This window comes from Chrysochloris asiatica, unplaced genomic scaffold (assembly GCF_000296735.1).
Source record: "Chrysochloris asiatica unplaced genomic scaffold, ChrAsi1.0 scaffold00039, whole genome shotgun sequence".
Lineage (NCBI taxonomy): Eukaryota > Metazoa > Chordata > Mammalia > Afrosoricida > Chrysochloridae > Chrysochloris > Chrysochloris asiatica.
Window position 1 is genome coordinate 7,319,212 of NW_006408557.1, and position 19,639 is coordinate 7,338,850.

Genomic DNA, 19,639 nt, shown 5'->3' on the forward strand with positions numbered 1-19,639 from the left:
TTTTTGTAGTCTGTATATGCCCTGAATTAGAGTCCTCACATTTGTCCCTATTTTTTCATTGATGGCCTTCATAATTCTGGGATTCACAGTTAGATCTTTAATCCATGCTGAGTTTGTTTTTGTATAGGGCGTGAGGTGAAAGTTTTGTTTCAGTCTTTTGCATATTGCTTTCCAGTTCTGCCAGCCCCATCTGTTGAAGAGACTATCACCTCCCCATGTGATATATTTAGGCACTTTGTTGAAAATCAGTGGGCTTTATGTGGATTGGTTAATTTCTGGATTCTCAATTCTGTTCCATTGATAAATATATCTTCCATTGTACCAGTACTAAGCTGTTTTGAATACTGTATCCGTGTAATAAATTTTGAAATCAGGGAGTGAGAGGTTTCCAACCTTATTCTTCTTAAGCAGTGCTTTGCTTATCCTGGGTCTCTTTCCTTTCCATATAAAGTTCGTAATAACTTTTTCAATCTCTTTGAAGAATGTCGTTGTAATCTGGATTCGGATTGCATTATATGTGTAAATTGCTTTAGGCAGTATTAACATTTTCACAATGTTAAGTCTTCATATCCAGGAGCATGGTATATTCTTCCATTTTTGTAAGCCTCTTTTGGGTTCTTATAGTAGTGTTTTGTATTTTTCTTTGTATAGGTCCTTTGGTTCTCTGGTTATATTTATTCCTAGATTTTTCATCCTTTGGGCAGCTACTGTGAATGGTATTGCTTTCCTAATGTCCTCTTCAGCACTATCATTATGGGTAAAGAGGAATCCAACTGATTTTTGTATGTTGATCTTATATCCTGCCACTTCTGAATCTTCTAATGAGGTCTAGTAGCTTTTTTACTGAGTCTTTGGGGTTTTCTATGTATAGCATCATATCGTCTGCAAATAGAGAGTTTTACTTCCTCTTTGCCAATTTGGATGCCTTTAATTTCCCTGTCTTGCCATATAGCTCCTGCTAAGACTTCCAGCACCATATTGAATAGGAGTGGTGACAAAGGGCATCCTTGTCTGGTTCCTGTTTGTAGAGGGAAGGCTTTCAATTTCTCTCCATTGAGAGTAATGTAGGCTGTTGGTTTTGTATATATGCTCTTAATTATGTTGAGGAATTTCCCTTAAGTGCCTACTTTGTTGAGTGTTTTTTATCAGGAATGGATGTTGAATTTTGTCAAATGCCTTTTCTACATGTGGTTCTTTTCTTTTTTCTTATTTATATAGTGGATTACTTTGATTGTTTTTCTGATGTTGAACCATCCTTGCATCCCTGATATGAATCCCACTTGGTCATGATGTATTTTCTTTTTGATGTGCTGCTGATTCTGTTGGCTAGGATTTTGTTGAGAATTTTTGCATCTGTGTACATGTGGGATATTAGTCTATAATTTTCTTTCTTAGTGACATCCTTCCCTAGTTTTAGTATGAAGGTTATACTTGCTTCATAAAATGTATTAGGAAGTTTTCCATCCTCCTGTATATTCTGGAATAATTTGAGTGGAATTGGTGACAGCTCTTACCTGAAGGTTTGGTAGAACTCACCAGTGAAGCCATCTGGGTCTGGACTTCTTTTAGTTGGGAGTTTTTTGATGACCTGATCAGTTTCTTCTTTTGTTATTGGTCTGTTCAGGTTTTCTACTTCACTCTATGTAAGTTTAGGTAGGTTGTGTTTTTCTGAAAATATATCTATCTCTTCTAAGTTTTCAAATTTGTTGGAGTACAACTTTTCATAGTATTCTGTTGTTATCCTTTTGATTTCCTTTGATTCCATTGTGACATCACCCATGTGGTTTCTAATGCATGTCATTTATGTCTTCTTCCTCTTCTATTGTAAGTTTGCCAGTGGTTTGTCAATTTGTTAATCCTTTCAAAGAACCAGCTTCTTTTCCTGTTGATTCTTTCTATAGTTTTTCTGTTTTCTATCTCATTTATTTCTTCTCTAATCTTTATTATTTCTTTTTTGGTGGCTATAGGTTCCCTCTTTTGGTCTGTTTTTAATTGTTGTAGATGCTGTGTTAATGTGTTAATTTTGGTACTTCCTTCTTTTTTGATGTGTGCTTTTATTGAAATAAATTGTCCTCTCAGCACTTTTGCCATGTCCCAAATATTTTGGTGTGTTGTGTTTTCGTTCTCATTTGTTTCTAGGAACTTTGTGAGTTCACGTTTTATTTCTTCTTCTACCCAGTCGCTTTTCGCTAACAACTACATTGTCATATTCATTTAAATGGGTCAGCATTTCTCTTTGGTTTATATGTCGTGTGACTTCTGTTGGGGCATTAGAATTTTTGACAGTGTTAACAGCAGACTCCACTGCAGAGACCTCCTGAAGTAGTTTGCTTCTGAATAATTACCAGATGTGTGGGAGGGTGTCATGCTCTGATCTTATCTCCACAGAGGTTTGTCATATTGCTCTCAGAGAATTCTCCCTAATTCACAAGTGGCCCACTTGACTGGAGGAAGGAGCATGGTCAATAGGGGAAGTGATTTTCCTACTCTCTGCATCTCATTGTTGATTCTTGTTTGTTTTTAGCTCTTTGCTGCTTTCTTCTACTCTCTGATCTAGAGCACCTTAAAGCAATCACCAATTTATTTGTTGTATTTCCTGTTGTATTTGTAGGGAGGATTGTAACAATGGTCTGTTTATACCACTGTCTTCCCAGAATTCCCACAAGTAATCTCTTTAAACACTATTTTATACTGCTTCCTACCCTAAAGACTTTCCATATTGAATAACTGCTTTCTCAAACCACCCCTTTGTTCTTTAGAGCGAAATAGGGAAAGAAATAAGGACATTTCTACATGAATTATATGGTTGGAAAGCAAATACTTGTGTGCATTGTTTCTATTAGTGTGAATGATTATGGATTAGAAGATATGTGGTTATGGATTCAGAGGAAAACATGGCTGCATGTTACCCCTAATTTCAGAGCCAAAACTGTTTGTAATGCTTATTAGAACATGTTTTCAATCTGATCATTAGAATAGGTTGTAGGAGTAGGTTTTCCAGATTGTAATAGAAGATCTGATATGTAGGTATGGAATTAAAAAGTAGGTCATAAAAAGGAAGTCTTGATTTAAGTTTTGAGCATTTTGCAGAAAGGGATCAAGTCCTACCAGGTAAGGCATAATTTCTTGGGCCATCTAACCAAAGATACAGTCTGACTTAGACCTTTCTCTCTGCTGCAGAACTTAAGCCAGAAATCCAGCTGTGTCCTTTCTGCCCTCCGGATTTCTCCAGCCAGAAATTCCACATGCAACATGTGCTATGCAGTCATCCCCCTTGGATGTTCACTTGTTTATGTACTGAGAATCAAGTCCAGCAAGGGGATTGCTACCCAGAGAAACAGAAGAAGCAGCAGCATCCATCTGATGAAATATCCTGGTGTGATGAACCAAAAAGTCAAGAGAGAGAAGGTGCCAAACCTATGTTTGGGAGGACAACGAAAAGGACTTTAGGCACTTTCTCCAGACAGCCAATCAAATCTAGGAATGGCATCAGAAGTGTGGAAATAGAGACCAGCCCAGCTCAGAGAGACATCCCTGAGGAAACGGATAGATTATTGAAGAAGATAGAAGTCTTAGGATTTGGAGCAGTCAACTGTAGAGAGTGTGGACTAGGCTTCAGCAAGATGACAAACCTACTCAGTCACCAGAGGATACACTCAGGGGAGAAGCCGTATGTGTGTGGGGTGTGTGAGAAGGGCTTTAGTCTAAAGAAAAGCCTTGCGAGACACCAAAAGGCACACTCAGGGGAGAAACCTATTGTGTGCAGGGAGTGCGGGCGAGGATTTAACCGGAAGTCAACACTCATCATCCATGAGCGGACACACTCAGGTGAAAAGCCGTATATGTGCAGTGAGTGTGGGAGAGGCTTTAGTCAAAAGTCAAACCTCATCATACACCAGAGAACACACTCAGGGGAAAAGCCTTATGTGTGTAGGGAGTGTGGGAAAGGCTTTAGTCAGAAATCAGCTGTAGTCAGACACCAGAGGACACATTCAGAGGAGAAGACTATTGTGTGCAATGATTGTGGTCTAGGCTTTAGTGATAGGTCGAACCTTATCTCACACCAGAGGACACATTCAGGGGAAAAGCCTTATGCTTGCAAGGAGTGTGGACGATGCTTTAGGCAGAGGACAACTCTTGTCAATCACCAGAGGACGCATTCAAAGGAGAAGCCTTATGTGTGTGGGGTATGTGGGCACAGCTTTAGCCAGAATTCAACCCTCATCTCACACAGAAGAACACACACTGGGGAGAAACCTTACGTGTGTGGAGTGTGTGGGCGAGGCTTTAGTCTAAAGTCTCACCTCACCAGACACCAGAACATACACTCAGGGGATAAACCCATTGTGTGCAAGGATTGCGGTCGAGGCTTTAGCCAGCAATCAAATCTCATCAGACATCAGAGGACACACTCAGGGGAGAAGCCCATGGTGTGTGAAGATTGTGGGCGAGGTTTCAGCCAGAAGTCAAACCTGACAGCACACCAGAGGACACATTCAGGGGAAAAGCCTTATGTGTGCAGGGAGTGTGGGAGAGGCTTCAGTCACCAGGCAGGTCTCATCAGACATAAGAGGAAACACTTAAGGGAGAAACCTTATACATGCCGGCATTGTGGACTTGGCTTTAACAATAAGTCAACTTTCATCACACATAAACGGTTACACTCTGAAGAGAAGCTTTGTGTATGCAGAGAATGTGGTCAAGGCTTTATCCAAAAGTCACACCTTCTCTTACACCAGATGGCACACAACAGTGAGAAGCCCTATGTGGGCAGGACATGCAGACAAGGCTTTAACCAGAAGGCGTACCTCAGTAGACACAAGAGAGTAAAGTCTGGCTATCATAAGCCATCACTTCAAGCTGATTTGGAGACTTGTTCAGGGCAATCTTCTATCCCCTTGCACTCCCTTTGAAATGAAAGTTGGCAGCATGGACTAAGTAGTCAAAGTAGAAAAATACATTCTTTACCTGGTCAAAGGATGTTGGACTGAGTTTACTTTCACCACGCTAAGTCTTTTCCATGTCTTTTGTGGCCTTTTGTTTTAATAAACTTTTCTTGTTTACAAATGTGTAACCCTGACTCTGTACCTCATTCACTTACAAGTCAATAACATAAGGGTGGCACAGATATTTTGAATGAACTCTTTCTTTGTTTCATACTAGTTTATTTAGGGGTTCCGTTTTCACTCAATACATTTTATGTATTTCTCATATGCTTCTTTACTCATTAGTTCATTAAGTTTTGATGGCTTACTGAATGTCATCTTGATCAGCCAAACATCTTCAGAACAGGATTGTTAATGAGTCCTAGTTTTTCTGTAAAAGCAGCATTCATTTCTATTACTAATGATAAAGGAGAGTAGAGTTCACCACAGCTTTCACGCTTTCCAAAGCACCAGCCTCATCTTGTTCCAAAGAAAGGAAGACTGCAGTAAAAAGCATCTCCCAAAGCTTGCTGTGCAAAATTGTGATTCCCACTCATCCAGTGGCATGTATGCTGTTACCTACTCATGTTTGTCTGTGACTTTACGCACTGAGAGCAAAGGTCATCTGGTGCGCAGCATCCACATGGTACCTGGTTCCAGCCCCCAGCACCACAATGGGCAGCGCACGCACGCAGGACGCAGGCAGTGACCCGAATGCTCTGCGCTGCTTGCAGCGACATGCAGGGTTGCCACACAGGATTCAGGCTCCCAGCAGTATATCATGAACTCTTAAGTCCTATACTCACAAATTTAATTTCTTGGAAGACAAGAAATTATCTGAGGCCACATACTCAATAGTACTCCATTTAACAAGTCTAAGGATATTTGTTAAGTGCCGTGGGTTCAATTATGACTCAGCGTCCCTGTTTAACTGCATGTCAGAAGCTCAAATCCACCAGTCATTCCTCAGTAACCTTAGACAGTGTTTACTATGATTCAAAACCAACTTGTTAGCACTTAACAGCAACAACAAATGTATTCCACCATATTCCTTTTATTATGTTCCAGTCCAAAGTGGTTTGGCTCAAAATAAGAACAGCCCTTCATCAAAAGCAGAGCAAGATGGCAGAGTTCCAAGATCTTGTATCCTCAAAGAGGCATTGAAAACAAAACAAAAAACCACAAGCAGCAACTGCTACAGCTAACGATGTCACAATCTGGAAATCAGTTAATAAGCAACCAAGAGAGCACTGAATCAAGAAAAAGATAACTTTTCCCCTTGCATACCATTATAAAATAGTCATTTGAGGGGGAGAGAAAGGAATAGCCAGAAAGGTCACCATAGAAAGCTTGTAAGTCTGTCTTCTGTCTATAACTGATTGGACTACCTAAAATGGGACTACAACGTGCCCAGCGAAGGAGACTTCCTGAGGAGCCTCTGCATTGCATAAGACCATAGGTGGAATTCTGAACAGCATTCCAGAATCCTGAGTATTGTTATGAGTTCTGTGTGGTTAATGCAATGGATCATCAAACCCAGCTGTGAATCAGAGAGTGCTATGGGAGGGATTGTTGGTGTTAGAATAGGGTAAAGAAGGTTGTAGGGTGGAAGCATGTCTGACCTCTGCTTCAAAGAAATCAGCCTGGGGCTGATTTTTTTTTTTTTTTTTGATTTTTTATTGTGAATTATATGGTAGTTTACATGGGAGAACTATAGTTTTACATTCATTCCATCGTATATCATCTCATTGCCATGGTTCCAATCCCCTCCATGCATCATCAACCAACGAAAGGGTATATCCTAGAAGCCCGCCCCCTACACCCCCCCACACCCCCAGTTTTCGGTCCACAGTCCCTTTCCCTCTCTGGATCCAAAGTCCCCAGCTGCTTCATTACTCCACATCATCGTCTCTGTCTCCATCTCAGGCATCTCTGTTTCTCTGGGAAGGGTCCCGCTCTCAGCTCTTCTCCGTTGATGGTCCCAGATACCTCCGCTCCTAGCCTGTAGAATTAATCACTCCCTTCCTTGTTACAAAACGTCTACCTTTGCATTTCCAACCCTCATAATCCGTCCTGATAAGCATTATTCACTTCAGTATCACGAGTTACCCATCCGTATTTCCTTTCATCTGCTCCGCCCAGACAGATTGAATAGTACCCACTGGAGATTCTGCCTTCCTCCATGCTCCCTAGCACTAGGTACCCCCTTGAAAGCTTGTAAGCCAGTCACTTCTTGCCTTTGTAGTCCCCCTCTCCCCATTTGAGTATCCAATGTCCAAGCTGCCCTTCTCTGTCCACTCTGTGTGTGGAGGGGGTGAGAATGATTCTTGCTGTAAGGATTTGTTCCTTCTTTTGAGTTATTGCGCCACAGGTATAGGTCAAGTTCATCAGATTGTATCAGCTCACTCTTTTTTTCCCCCCTCTTCTATCTTCTCCTGGTTGAGCTCCAATCATCCAGTCATCCGGTCCAGGTCACGTGGGTATCATCTGCAAGTGTGGGCGCTCCTGTGCACATGCCCTCTCTTCCCCTCAGCCGGTAGCTCCACTCCTCTCGAGTCCTCTGTGGCCATGCCACTGACTCTGGGCCCAAGAGTCCCCAGGTCTCCTCACACTGCTTGCCATCCAGGTCCCCAACTGGGTCCACAGAAGTCCACTGAACATTGTAGGGCTTAGCTTGCCGCTTCATTGCTGCTTTTACCCCATTCCCCCCACCACCGGTGATGTGTGTGGTCACCAATCAGAGCGTGCATTTCCATTGAGTCTTAGTCTTGGAAGGGGGGTTGCGTTGAGAGGACATGGCCACTTGCATTGATGTTTCCTAGGGAAGCGATTTGTTTGTTCTTGTAGTAACAGCCCATCTGCCTCCATTGTCCCTGCAGGCCTTTCTTTCAAGAGGTATCTTTTATTCTTCTAGCTTCTCCAGGATGGTCTGCTCATCCTTTCAAGTGGAGATTTCTCATCTCTGGAGAGCTGGATGTGGTTCCGTTTTCTACCTATAGTTTTATGTATTGCAAAGGCTCTGCAAGAAGTCTTGTTCACTGGGTACACTGTAGCCCCATTTTAGGTATTCCAATCAGTCATAGGCAGAAGACGGACTTACAAGCCTTCTAGTGTGATGTTTCTGACTATTCCTTTCTCTCCCTCTCCAGTGTCTACTCTGTATTATAGTGCAAGGGAAACCAAGATTAAAAAAGCCAACCAACAAACAAAACTGGGGCTGATTTTGAGTTTGATTCCCTTTCCCCTTTGTGAAGCCAGGGAAAGTCATACATGAATTGCATATGGTTTTAGCATTGTGCAAATAATGTTGACTTTCTTAAACTTTGCAGGGCAAGAGTGTCTTTCACTTGACACTAAAAGCAATTTTTCAACAAGAAAAGTAGTGTGACAATTTTTCATTGGGATGAGTACAGCTAGTATGTCTTTAATGAGAGTGCACTGTATTTGATCATATAGTACTCATTTCCTATTGTCTAATGATGGTATTAATACTGGGTCTGATTATGTCCACATAGTGAGGGTACCTCCATACTGCCTATACTAGTCTGTGACTCCTACCCTTTGCCATAGAGGTTAATCCTACTCACTTGTGGCTCTCACTGGATAGAATTCCACTTAACAACATCCATATCCTCACTTGAGCTTTTATCTTACCAGTAGGTGTTTTCTGCCCACATGGCACGTCTGAAGTGTTCATCATGCGTCAGCTGGGACATTGTTCTGCATCAGCTCACTCTAAGACCTTCGCAAAAGAAGAGGCCACCATCTACCATCTGCCACCATTTGCCTTTCACGTTCTGGTGGCTAGATGTCCAAATCGGGGTATTGACAGTTGATTCCTTCTGATGTTTTGAGAGAAAAACTGTTCTGTGCCTTTATTCTAGTTTCTAGTGACTTCTGGCAATCTTTGGCATTTCTTAGCTTTGCAAATGCCTCTTCTTTGTCCCATGGCCTTTCTTCCTTTGCGTAACCTATTCTGACATCTATTTTGATTCTCCCCCCGCCCCCGTCTTTTTTATGACAATTTGCTTTGCCATCCTACAACTCCTCTGGTCTTCGGTCATTAGTGCATCAAATCTGTTGAGATGGTCTCTGAATACAGGTGAGATATATTCAAGGTCATATTTTGACCCTTGTGGACTTGTTTTAATTTTCTTCTTCTTCAATCTGAACCTGCATATAAGCAATGGACAGCTGATGATATTGAGCTTCTCCATTTTCTCTTCCCACAGCTATAGTCAGTTTGATCCTGTGTATGTCCTTTGGTGAGGTCCACAAGTATTGTAGCATAGCACTGACCACAGGGCTTGAGTTGAGCTTGTGGAGGAGGGTTCAAAGGCCAGGGTTTCTGCTGCTCTCCTTGACATGCAGATGCTGGCTCACCTGTGGGTGTTGGCTGTAGTAGGGCTGCACTTCCTCTAGCTCTCACTGATTTCTTCGTGCACTTTCTCCACATTGAGGGTCAGGAACAGACCCTGGCAGATGCAGAGGAACATGCCATATCCCCCTTGGAAGAAGGACCGGAGGCTGTGCTCTTGGAAGTTCGATGAGCATAGTCTCTAGCCACTAGTAACTTCAGGGTTTGTCTGCCTCATCTGAGGACCCACCCTATGTTCTTACATCTTAAATATTATGCTACCATTAGGTTTTATCTAATTTTAAATGAAGTTTGATCTTGGTGTTGTCTAATCTAAAGGAGTAAAATTCAAGACCAGTGATTTGCACAGACTATGGGTGGTAGAGAAAGGGAATAATTCTAAAGCGAGGTGTCAGGGGGCCTGCAGTATGGATTCCTGTCTGGCAAGCAAGCACTAGAAGGCCTCTTGGGTACAGAGGGTAGGATACTTCACCAGTAAATATGGAAAACCCAGGAAACATTGAAGACATGGTTCCTGCACTCAGGTTATGAAAACTACCCCCAAGATCCCTGAAAGGATTGTTTGTGGAACGAACAAGTCTACAGGGCCTTCTCTGAGGTCTGTGGGAGATTGTCTTAAATTCCGGACCCCATCCCTGGCCCACAATTTCAGAATCTGTGGTGTATATGTCACAGCAGATATCTTGCACCCATTTTGAGCATATGATGGAATGTCTTCACCCCACCTTCAAATCTCACAGTTTCTTTCATGAACCACACAAAAAAAGAATTCTGGGGAGGGTAAATCCAGCTTCACTAAATCGCCAGAGTGAAAGTAATCATAGACATTAAGCCAGATGATCATGATGCTCTGGCCTCTCTCAACACTGTGGTCTCCCTTCCTACAGAGGCAGATGCAGGCTCCCTTTCTTCTTCAGGAAAAAAAATCCCAGAGGTGGCTATCTACTTAACTTGGCATCAACTCTGTCCCTACTGACAGCCACCACATCTGGGTAATGAGGTACAGTTAATAGCAGTATTAACTGCCACAACCAAGAATATTATTTATTGTTCTAAAGTCCCATATGTGATTTACTTATATCCAATAATGGAAACAGTTTAGGGACTTCACAACTATAGTGTTACCACCCAAAGAATGAAATAAAGATCTGAAAAGCCAAAATTACATATTCCTGCATATGGTTTATTCAAAGGTGATGTGTTAACCAAAAAGCAAACCATAACAAATAAGAATATTGATTAATGTAATATAAAAAACAAAACAAAACAAAAAGGATCAACAAAAAGAGATTACTTTTTATGTACTCATTTAGAACCACTTACAACATATATTAAGCAAAAAGAACAAGATGCAGAACCGTGCTGGTTTGTTGCTATTTATGATAAAAGAGGTTAAAGAATATGTGTATTCTGTATGTATGTATATGCTACATACTCCTGTATTCCATCTGGAAAGACACAGATGGTACTGGTATGATTGGTGGCCTCAGAGGAGAGGAATTAGATGGCTATGGGATAGGAGTGAAGGAAACTTTTCACTATGTAATAGTTTATACCTTTCAGCTTTAATGATACATAATTATTATTCTCTGTTGAAAAATAAAACATAAAAAGAACACTATTTTTAAAATTAACAACACACAATAAACCATTTAAAAGCATGCACTGAGTTCATCAGACTCCAAAGTATACTGGGAAATGTTCATGCAAGATTGGTGGTTCTTATTGTCTCACCATTTTTTTGTCTTATCATTTAAAAAAAAAAAAAAAACGCATTAATTTCCCTGAACTTCATTCAATTCCCAAGCAGCAAAGATATGTTTCAGAAATAAATAAAGGAAAGTCCAAGCTGGATGACCTTTCTAACAGTCATCCAGGCTGAGGCTCCTGGGTTGGGTGAGGTGATCCAGGAGCCCTCGGCCAATCCTAACAGCAAAAAGTGAGGTGATGAGGTCATCCCCTACTTCCAGAGCCAGGTCATATGCTGTCTGGCCTTTCAAGTTCTTCTTTTGGATGTTTGCATTACATCTGTGAAGGAAATGGTCATGAGCTGAAAGACTCAGGTACTTGACCGTGAGGGTCAGACTCTTCCCTAACATGGAGGTCAGTCTGGGCACTTCCTGGACCCATCTCCCAAAACTGTCCCCAGGAGGCCACCGTGACTTTAGTTTTCAGGGGTGCTTCTATCCTGAGGCTTTTTGAGGGCTCTGTGGTTTTAAATGATTCATCATCAACCTTCTCTTTGCACAAAAGGCTACAACTGAGTGTGCTGAATAAGTGTTACATTATCAGTGATTTTTCTGAAAGCCCTTAGTGTCCCACAAATTATGGTGGAATGGTAGACTGTGTCACAGGGATCAATCATCAGAGCTCACTGTGATCTTAAATGTGCCCTGGAAGTCAGGGATCATACCCCAATAAAGCAGCGATACACTTCCTTCCTTCCAGGCCAAGCAGAGTTGCTTCATGGAGAGCTGTATTTCTGAGCCTGTTTAGGGGAAAGAAAAATCATTTTTTTGCTAAATCCTTCAGAAGCATCATCAGAAAATTGGAGAGGAAGCATGGGACCAAAAGGGACTTAGTTTCACCTACTGACCTACTGAACTAACTTGGAAAACATCTTCAGTCTCCCCCAGTATACAGTGACTGTGGGTCAGCTTTGAGATTAGACAGAAAGTAAAAAAAAGTTATAAACATGTATTCTTAAATGTGAGAAATCCTACAGACTTCCGGTTGGCGGTGGCAGAGCAGTCAGGTAGGGCAGGCTCTGTGGGTGTGGGGCTGAGATCCCATGGATGTGGCTTTCATGGAATTACACCAGAGTTCTGGATCTATCACAGGGGTCTGGGTGTCAGTTTTCCACAAATGCAATAGGAAAAATCACAGTACAAAGGAAAACACTGCATTTTGAAAATCAGCATGGGACTCCCTCCGCAGCCATCCCAACAGGCAGGAAGTCAGAGGACGGGACTACAGACAGACTGGCACCTGCCCTAAAAACAGGGAAGTGACAGTTGCAAAAGGAGTCATGGAGGCATTTTACATGTTTATTCCTCCCCTTCCCTGTTGTGCCTTCTTTGCCCAGCCCAGATGCCTTCAAGTGGGTGGGTGGGTGGGTGCACACACCCCAAAAAGGTCCAGCATTGAGACCACAGCTTTCCCATGACATAGAAAGAAACAGCCCCATCACATGGGAGTCCCTCTGCAGCCATACAGCCAGGGCAGAAGGCAGAGGGCGGGACTATAGACAGATAAGCAGAGAGCATCTGACCTAAAAAAAAACAGGGAGGTTCTTGTCTCTGCTTCTATATTGCTTCTACTTTTGGACCTTTTGACCACACATTTTTCCTAAAGGTGGGAGATTTTTCTCCCTATATTACCCAAGAAGTGACAGTAATCATGGCCATTAGCCAAGCTACAAGCATACCCCATAATATTCAACCATTAAGACAAGATCCAACAACAGCGCTAAACATTACATGTGAAAAGGGAAGCCTATCTCCTGATGATATCCACCAGGAGACACCGAGTAAGCTTAATAACACAACAACAAACATCCACTTAAGCATGAAAAAAACCACATAATTATTGGAAAATGACAAACAAAAAACAACAAAAGATATCAAAACACATCCAGAAACAGAAGAGAGTAGCTGAGACAAATGAGCTGGAGACAGACAAAGGCTTCCTAGAAGATGAAGAGCAGGTTTTAGATAGATATGTCTGAGAAAGAATTCAGAAGAATGATATGGAAACAAATTCAAATGCTCCAAAAAGGGGTGGAGGAAAACAAGGAAGAAGTCAGGAAAGTAGTACAAGAGCAATCAAATAAGATTGATACAGCATTGGAAACAATTTGAAACTTGCAAAAAGAGGTCCAGATGATTAATAATCAAATACCAGAAATGGACAATACACTGAAAGGAGCAGAACAAGAAGAGATGGAAGCCAGAACTAGTGAGCTGGAAGACAAATCTCTCAATACTGCTAAAATAGAAGAGCAAGCTGAAAAATGGATAAAAAAAATCTGAAGAGAGTTGAAGATTCATGCTGGATAACATGAAGAAAAACAACTTAAGAATTATTGGCATTCTGGAACAGGAAGAATCAGAGAAGTCCACAGAGGAGATAGTTGAAGAGCTTCTGGAAGAAAATTTCCCTAACATCTTGAAAGATGAGAAGATAAACATTTAAGAAGCCAAATGTACCCCAGGAAGGATATACCCCAAAAGAAAAGTCACCAAGACATATAATAATCTAGCTTCCCAAAATCAAAGACAAGGAACAAATACTAAAAGCGGCCAGGGAGAAGAGAAGTGTCACTAATAAAGGCAAGCAAATCAGATTAAGCTCTGACTATTCAGAACAAACAATGCAGGCAAGAAGGCAATGGGAAGGCATATACAAAACCCAACAAGAAAAAAAAGGTCAACCAAGAATCGTCTATCCAACAAAACTATCAATGTAATATGATGGTGCAATCAAAACATTCTACGATAAACAGAATCTGAGAAATTTTATCAAAACCAATCCAGCACTTCAAAACATCCTAAAGGGAGTTCTGTTGACTGAAAACCAACAAGAACAGACAACAACCAGAGATTGACAGGCATGGCAACACCACTTGGAACTCAGTCAACAGAGAGAAGAGTCCAGAACAGAACAACACTACAACAACAAACTCAAAGGAGCTGGGAGGTCAACCAAAGATCAAAATTATATCAATGTCAAATAAGGGATAAATGTAGCAACAGAGATCCAAGTGGTGAAGATGTCAGGTAGATTACAGGATACAATAGATTCTCTTAAATGGAGAGAAAATTTAGTAGACTATAAGGTAACCCCAAAGAAAGTTAATACTTCCACAACTTACTATGAAAATGAACTTCCAAACAGAACAAGGACACATGTATAGTAAGAAGAAACCGACAAGAAAATGTACAAAAAATACAAACCCAACACAAGAAGGCATGCAGAACAAAAGAACGAACAGTACTACCAAAAAAGTAACATAATGGCAGCAATTAATTTGTACCTATCAATAATTACATTGAATTTTAATGGACTGAATGCACCAGTGAAGAGACAGAGAATGGCAGAATGGATAAGAAAACAAGAACCTTCAATATATTGCCTGCAAGAGACACACCTGATACACAAAGACAAAAACAGACTAAAAATTAAAGGATGGAAAAAAATATAACAAGCTAACTGCAATAATAAACAAGCAGGAGTGGCAATACTAATCTCTGACAAAGTAAACTTTAAGATAAAAACCAGCATAAGAGACAAAGAAGGACACTATCTCATGATCAAAGGGTCAATTGAGCAAGATGACATAACCATAATAAATATCTACGTTCCCAATGAAAGAGCATCAAGATACATGAAGCAAATTTTACTAGAATTGAAGAAAAAAATAGATAAATCAACAATTATAGTGGGAGATTTTAATATGCCACTTTCAAAAAGGGACAGAACAACCAGAAAGAAACTTAACAAAGTTACAGAGGAACTAAACAACACAATCAACCAACTTGACCTCATAGATGTATACAGAGCAATTCAACCTAACAACAGCATAATATACATTCTACTCCAGTGCGCATGGAACATTTTCCAGAATTGACCATGTGTTAGGTCACAAAGCAAGCCTCCATACATTTACAAACATCAAAATTCTACAAAGCATCTTCTCAGACAACAATGCTATAAAACTAGAAATCAACAATAAGAAGACCAAGGAAATAAAGTCAAATATGTGGAAACTGAACAACACCCTGCTGAAAAGTGACTGGGTAAAAGAAAAAATTAAACGTGAATTCACAAAGTTCCTAGAAACAAACGAGAATGAAAACACAACATACCAAAATCTTTGGGACATAGCGAAAGCAGTGCTGTGAGGACAATTTATTCTGACAAATGTGCACATCAAAAAAGAGGAAAGAACCAAAATTAACACATTAATGCAGCATCTCCAACAATTAGAAGCAGGCCAGCAGAGGGAACCTACAGTCACCAAAAGAAAGGAAATAATAAAGATAGGAGCAGAAATAACTGAGTTGGAAAACAGAAAAGCTATAGAAAGAATTAGCAGGACAAGAAGCTGGTTCTTTGAAAAGATTAATAAAATTGACAAATCATTGGCAAAACTAACAAAAGAAAAGAGGGAGTGGACACAAATAACATGCATTAGAAACCACATGGGTGATGTCACAACAGAACCAAACGAAATCAAAAGAATAATAACAGAATACTATTAAGAGTTGTTCTCCAACTAAACTGCAACTTTATATGGAAGGAAAGAGACCCTAGATAAGCAAAGCACTGAAAAAGAACACATTAAGAGCCTCTCACCTCCTAATCTCAAAACCTACTACACAGCCACAGTAGTCAAAACAGTCTGGTACCGGTATAATGAAAGATACATAGATCAATGGAACAGAATTGAGAACCTAGAAGTAAATTAATCCACATACAATCAGTTGATATTTGACAAAGGACCAAAACACATTAAATGGGGGAAGAGATGATCTTTCTTCAACAAATGGTATGGGGAAAACTGGAAAACCATTTGCAGAAGAACAAACAAGACCCATAACTCACAGCATATACATAAACATGGATTAAAGACCTAAATTAAAAACTTAGAAATATAAAGATCATCACTGAGAAACTAGGGACAAACTTAGTGACTCTAATACATGGCACAAATACACAAACATTACTAAAAACACACAAAGAGAAGACAAAATAGGTAACTGACACCTCCTTAAAATTAGACACTGATGTGCATCAAAAGATTGCACCAAAAGAGTAAAATGGGAGCCCACAGACTGAAAAAAAATAGTTTGCAACAACATATCAGACAAGGGACTAATACATAAAATTTATGGAAAAATTCAATACTTCTATGAGAAAAAGACAACCCATTTTAAAAATGGGCATAGGACAGGAGCAGACACTTCACCAGGAGGACATTCAGGCAGCCAAGAAAACATATGAAGAAATGGTCATGATCATTAGCTATTGTTGTCATTGTTGTTAAGTGTCATTGAGTTGGTTCTGACCCATAGTGACCCTCTGTAGGGTTTTTTGAGAAGGTAGTGAGTTTGAACAGCTGACCTTGCAGTCCATTGCTGCTTTATTGTATAATGCCACACCAGGGTGAGATGTCATCTCACACCAGCATTAATAACAAAGTTCAAAAAAAAAATTCAAAACGTTCAGAAAACAACAAATGCTGGTGAGGGTGTGGAGAGACTGGGACTCTCCTACATTGTTGGTGGGACTATAAAATGCTTCAACCACTCTGGAAAATGGTATGGCACTTCCTCATAAAGTTGGAAATAGTACTACTGTATGACCCAGTGGTATATATTCACAAGAAATATCCACAAGTAGATACATGCACATCGATGTTCATCGCAGCACTATTCACAACAGCAAAAAGATGGAGACAGCCTACATGCCCATCAATGGAAGAGTGGATAAACAAACACTGGGACATACGCACAATGGCAACAATGAAGTATAATGATCTGTGAAACGTCTCATAACATGAATGAACCTAGAGAACATTATGCTGAGTGAAATCAGTCAGTCACAAAAGGACAAATATTTTAAGAGACCACTATCATAAAAACAAAAGAAAAGATTTTCATGCTAACAGAAACATTCTTTGATGGTTACCAGGGGTGGAAGGGAATGGAGAGTAATTGGCTAGAGAGTAGACACATGTTAACTGGGATAATGGGGAGGGCAATATATAAGAAGAGCAAGGTTGGCAGAAGAATGATAAAGACAGGTGAAGACACAGGGAAGTATGCAAGGGCTAAATTGGAAAAATGGCAGCATCAATGGACTCAAGCGTGGCAACAATTGTGAGGTTGGCCCAGGACTGGACAGTGTTTTGTTCTGTTGTGCACAGGGTAGCTATGAGTTGGTACCAACTTGATGGTACCTAACAACAACAACAAAGGGGATAGAGGAGTTCTGTTGTGGCACTGTGGGTTAATGTGCTGAACTGCAAAATTGGTTTGAACTATAAAGTTGGTGGTTCAAGCTCACTAGCTGTTCCTCGGAAACCCTATACAGGGTTACTATAGGTCGGAACTGACTTGACTGCACTTAACAACAACAACAAAGGGGACAGAGGTAAATAGTAATATATATACAACCTTAGAACAACAGAGTTCTGTGGGTAGATACATGGACAGAGACATAGAATGAGTATGGGAGAAAGAATGGAGTATACTCACAAATATATAGAGTTTGAAAGAGGATATTTGTACTTGGCTATTTACCTTTTCTGATAACACACCTATGAATGTGGTGGTGCATACAGTGGCAAAATGATGCAAACTTCTAAGATACTATCAAACATCTTAGGCAACGAGTTGTTGTGTCTAGGGACTCAGGATCATAGTCTCCGGGTACACCATGGTCCCCATGTGATGAAGAAAGAAGTGATGAGAACTGAAGATGCATGGAATCCATTAGTCCAACAGTCTAATGGAACATGTGAGTAGTGATCTCCATGATTCTGAGACCAAACGAACTAGATGATACCCGGATACCACTACCAACTGCTCTGAAAAGGATCACATTAGAAAGTCCTGGAGAGAGTAGGAGAAAATGTGAAACTATACTCAAAATAATTAAAACAAAAAAGATGGAAGGAACCTGAGACTCTGGCCCTCAACCACTCATCAAGTCTGGAAAGGAACTCACTCTCAAGGATCAATTTTCAGCCAAGCAGTAGATAAGTATCTAGAACACTAGTAAGGTATGCTCACCATGGAATGGTCAATCATTCAAAATCAAAAGGGCAACATTTATTTAAGGATAAAGTTGAGAAATGATAGGAAGGTGAGTGTATTGGAAATCAGAACCAGAGGGAGGAAGTAGGATAATTGTTGTTGTATGGAGAGGATTGTAATCAATGAGATGAAACGAAGTATATGATTTGTTGAATATAAAACTAATGATCTAGTCTGTAAACCTTCACTCAATTCACAATAAACAGTTAAAAAAAAACAACAAAAAAAAAACAGCCTAATAATATGGGATTTCATGAAACAAATCATAATCTGAAACAAGTCTTGGATTTACTAATATGATCCAAAGAGCAAGGTCCAATCATAACAGTGGCTTCCTAGGGGATCTACTGGGCCAGTTAAATGCAAGGCAGAAAGGTCAGCTCAGAAGGTTATGGTGACTGTTTCATTTTTTTTGGGCAGAGGAATTTTTTTCCATGACAATGCACCTATTCATATTTCTAGGGTAGGGCAGCCTATGAAAATTTCTTTGGGAAACCTTACCCAGTCCACCCTACAGCTCTGATTCTGTTTGCCCCTGCAAACTTCTTTTTGTTCCCCAAACTCAAAAACATTTCAAAGGAACACAGTTTCATACATAGCCTTGAGGATGGAAATGCCAAAACAAGCATTTTGATATGGTATAAATCAGAGTATGGAATGTTTCAAGCAAAGGTTAGAGAGATGGCAACAACAGCTTCAGAAATGTATATATCTAGAAGTGTCAAGAAACAATGGCTTCAGAACAAACAAGATGGCAGATCGAGTGTAAGTGTAGTAAAGAGCTCCACCAACAATATAGAATACTGGACCAAGCAGGTTCAGGGGATGGTCCCAGAACTCTGAACCACATATAAAGGAATATTTAGAAGGTTGGAAGACTTACAGTTGGGGGAATTTGTGGAAGAAGCAAGAAATCCATTACTTTCCAGTCCAGGACGCTCAGCTGCTTCAGGAGCCGCCATCTTGGGTGAGACCAAGCGGGGGAAGGGTTTGAGCGGCCACAGATGCCTGGCAGAACCGCAGAGATAAAGGTGTGGACAGTATTTTCTTTTGGTAGCTGTTCATTGGTCCCTGGCTATCTGCGCACCTCCATTCTGGTGACTATAAGGGTGCCTGAGCTGGTGGGCACCTGAGCCCCACCCTCGGAGGGTTCTACTACGCATGCACATAGATCTCCTTGAAATTTAAAGAGACAGTTTCCAATTAAAACCAAACGGCCATCAGAGCGCAACCAGAAGAAGAAAGAAGAGGGAAAAAGCGTAATCCAATGCAATTTGATGAACTTGACCTACACCTATGGATGCAGTAGCTCAAAGGAGGGAACAAATCCTTACGGCAAGGATCATTCCCACCCCCTCCATACACAGAGTAGACAGGGATGGGCAACTTGGACATTGGCTACCCAAAATGGGGAGGCTACAAAGGCAAGAAGTGACTGGCTTTCAAGAGGGAAGCTAGATTCATAGGCCATGGAGGAATGTAGAATCTCCGCTGAGTAGTATCCAATCTGTCTA

General features: G+C 40.7%; 2 protein-coding genes across 3 annotated transcripts in view; one reads left to right on the forward strand and one right to left on the reverse strand.

Annotated features, from left to right (window-relative positions):
- The window catches only part of ZNF133 (zinc finger protein 133), an 11,213-nt gene extending 6,300 nt beyond the window's left edge, over positions 1 to 4,913 (forward strand). Inside the window, exon 4 of one of the 2 annotated variants that reach the window (XM_006860636.1) lies at positions 3,189 to 4,913. In XM_006860636.1, the coding sequence (XP_006860698.1) occupies positions 3,189 to 4,913 (1,725 nt within the window). Of the gene's footprint in view, positions 1 to 3,180 lie in introns of both variants that reach the window. The other variant, XM_006860635.1, reaches the window with a different exon arrangement.
- A 6,252-nt stretch (positions 4,914 to 11,165) lies between these two features.
- Positions 11,166 to 19,639, reverse strand: part of DZANK1 (double zinc ribbon and ankyrin repeat domains 1) — a 115,073-nt gene continuing 106,599 nt past the window's right edge. The window contains exons 19-20 of the mRNA XM_006860637.1: positions 11,717 to 11,791; positions 11,166 to 11,331 (exon numbers count right to left, since the gene is read on the reverse strand). Of these exons, the coding sequence (XP_006860699.1) occupies positions 11,166 to 11,331; positions 11,717 to 11,791 (241 nt within the window). The remainder of the gene's footprint in view (positions 11,332 to 11,716; positions 11,792 to 19,639) is intronic.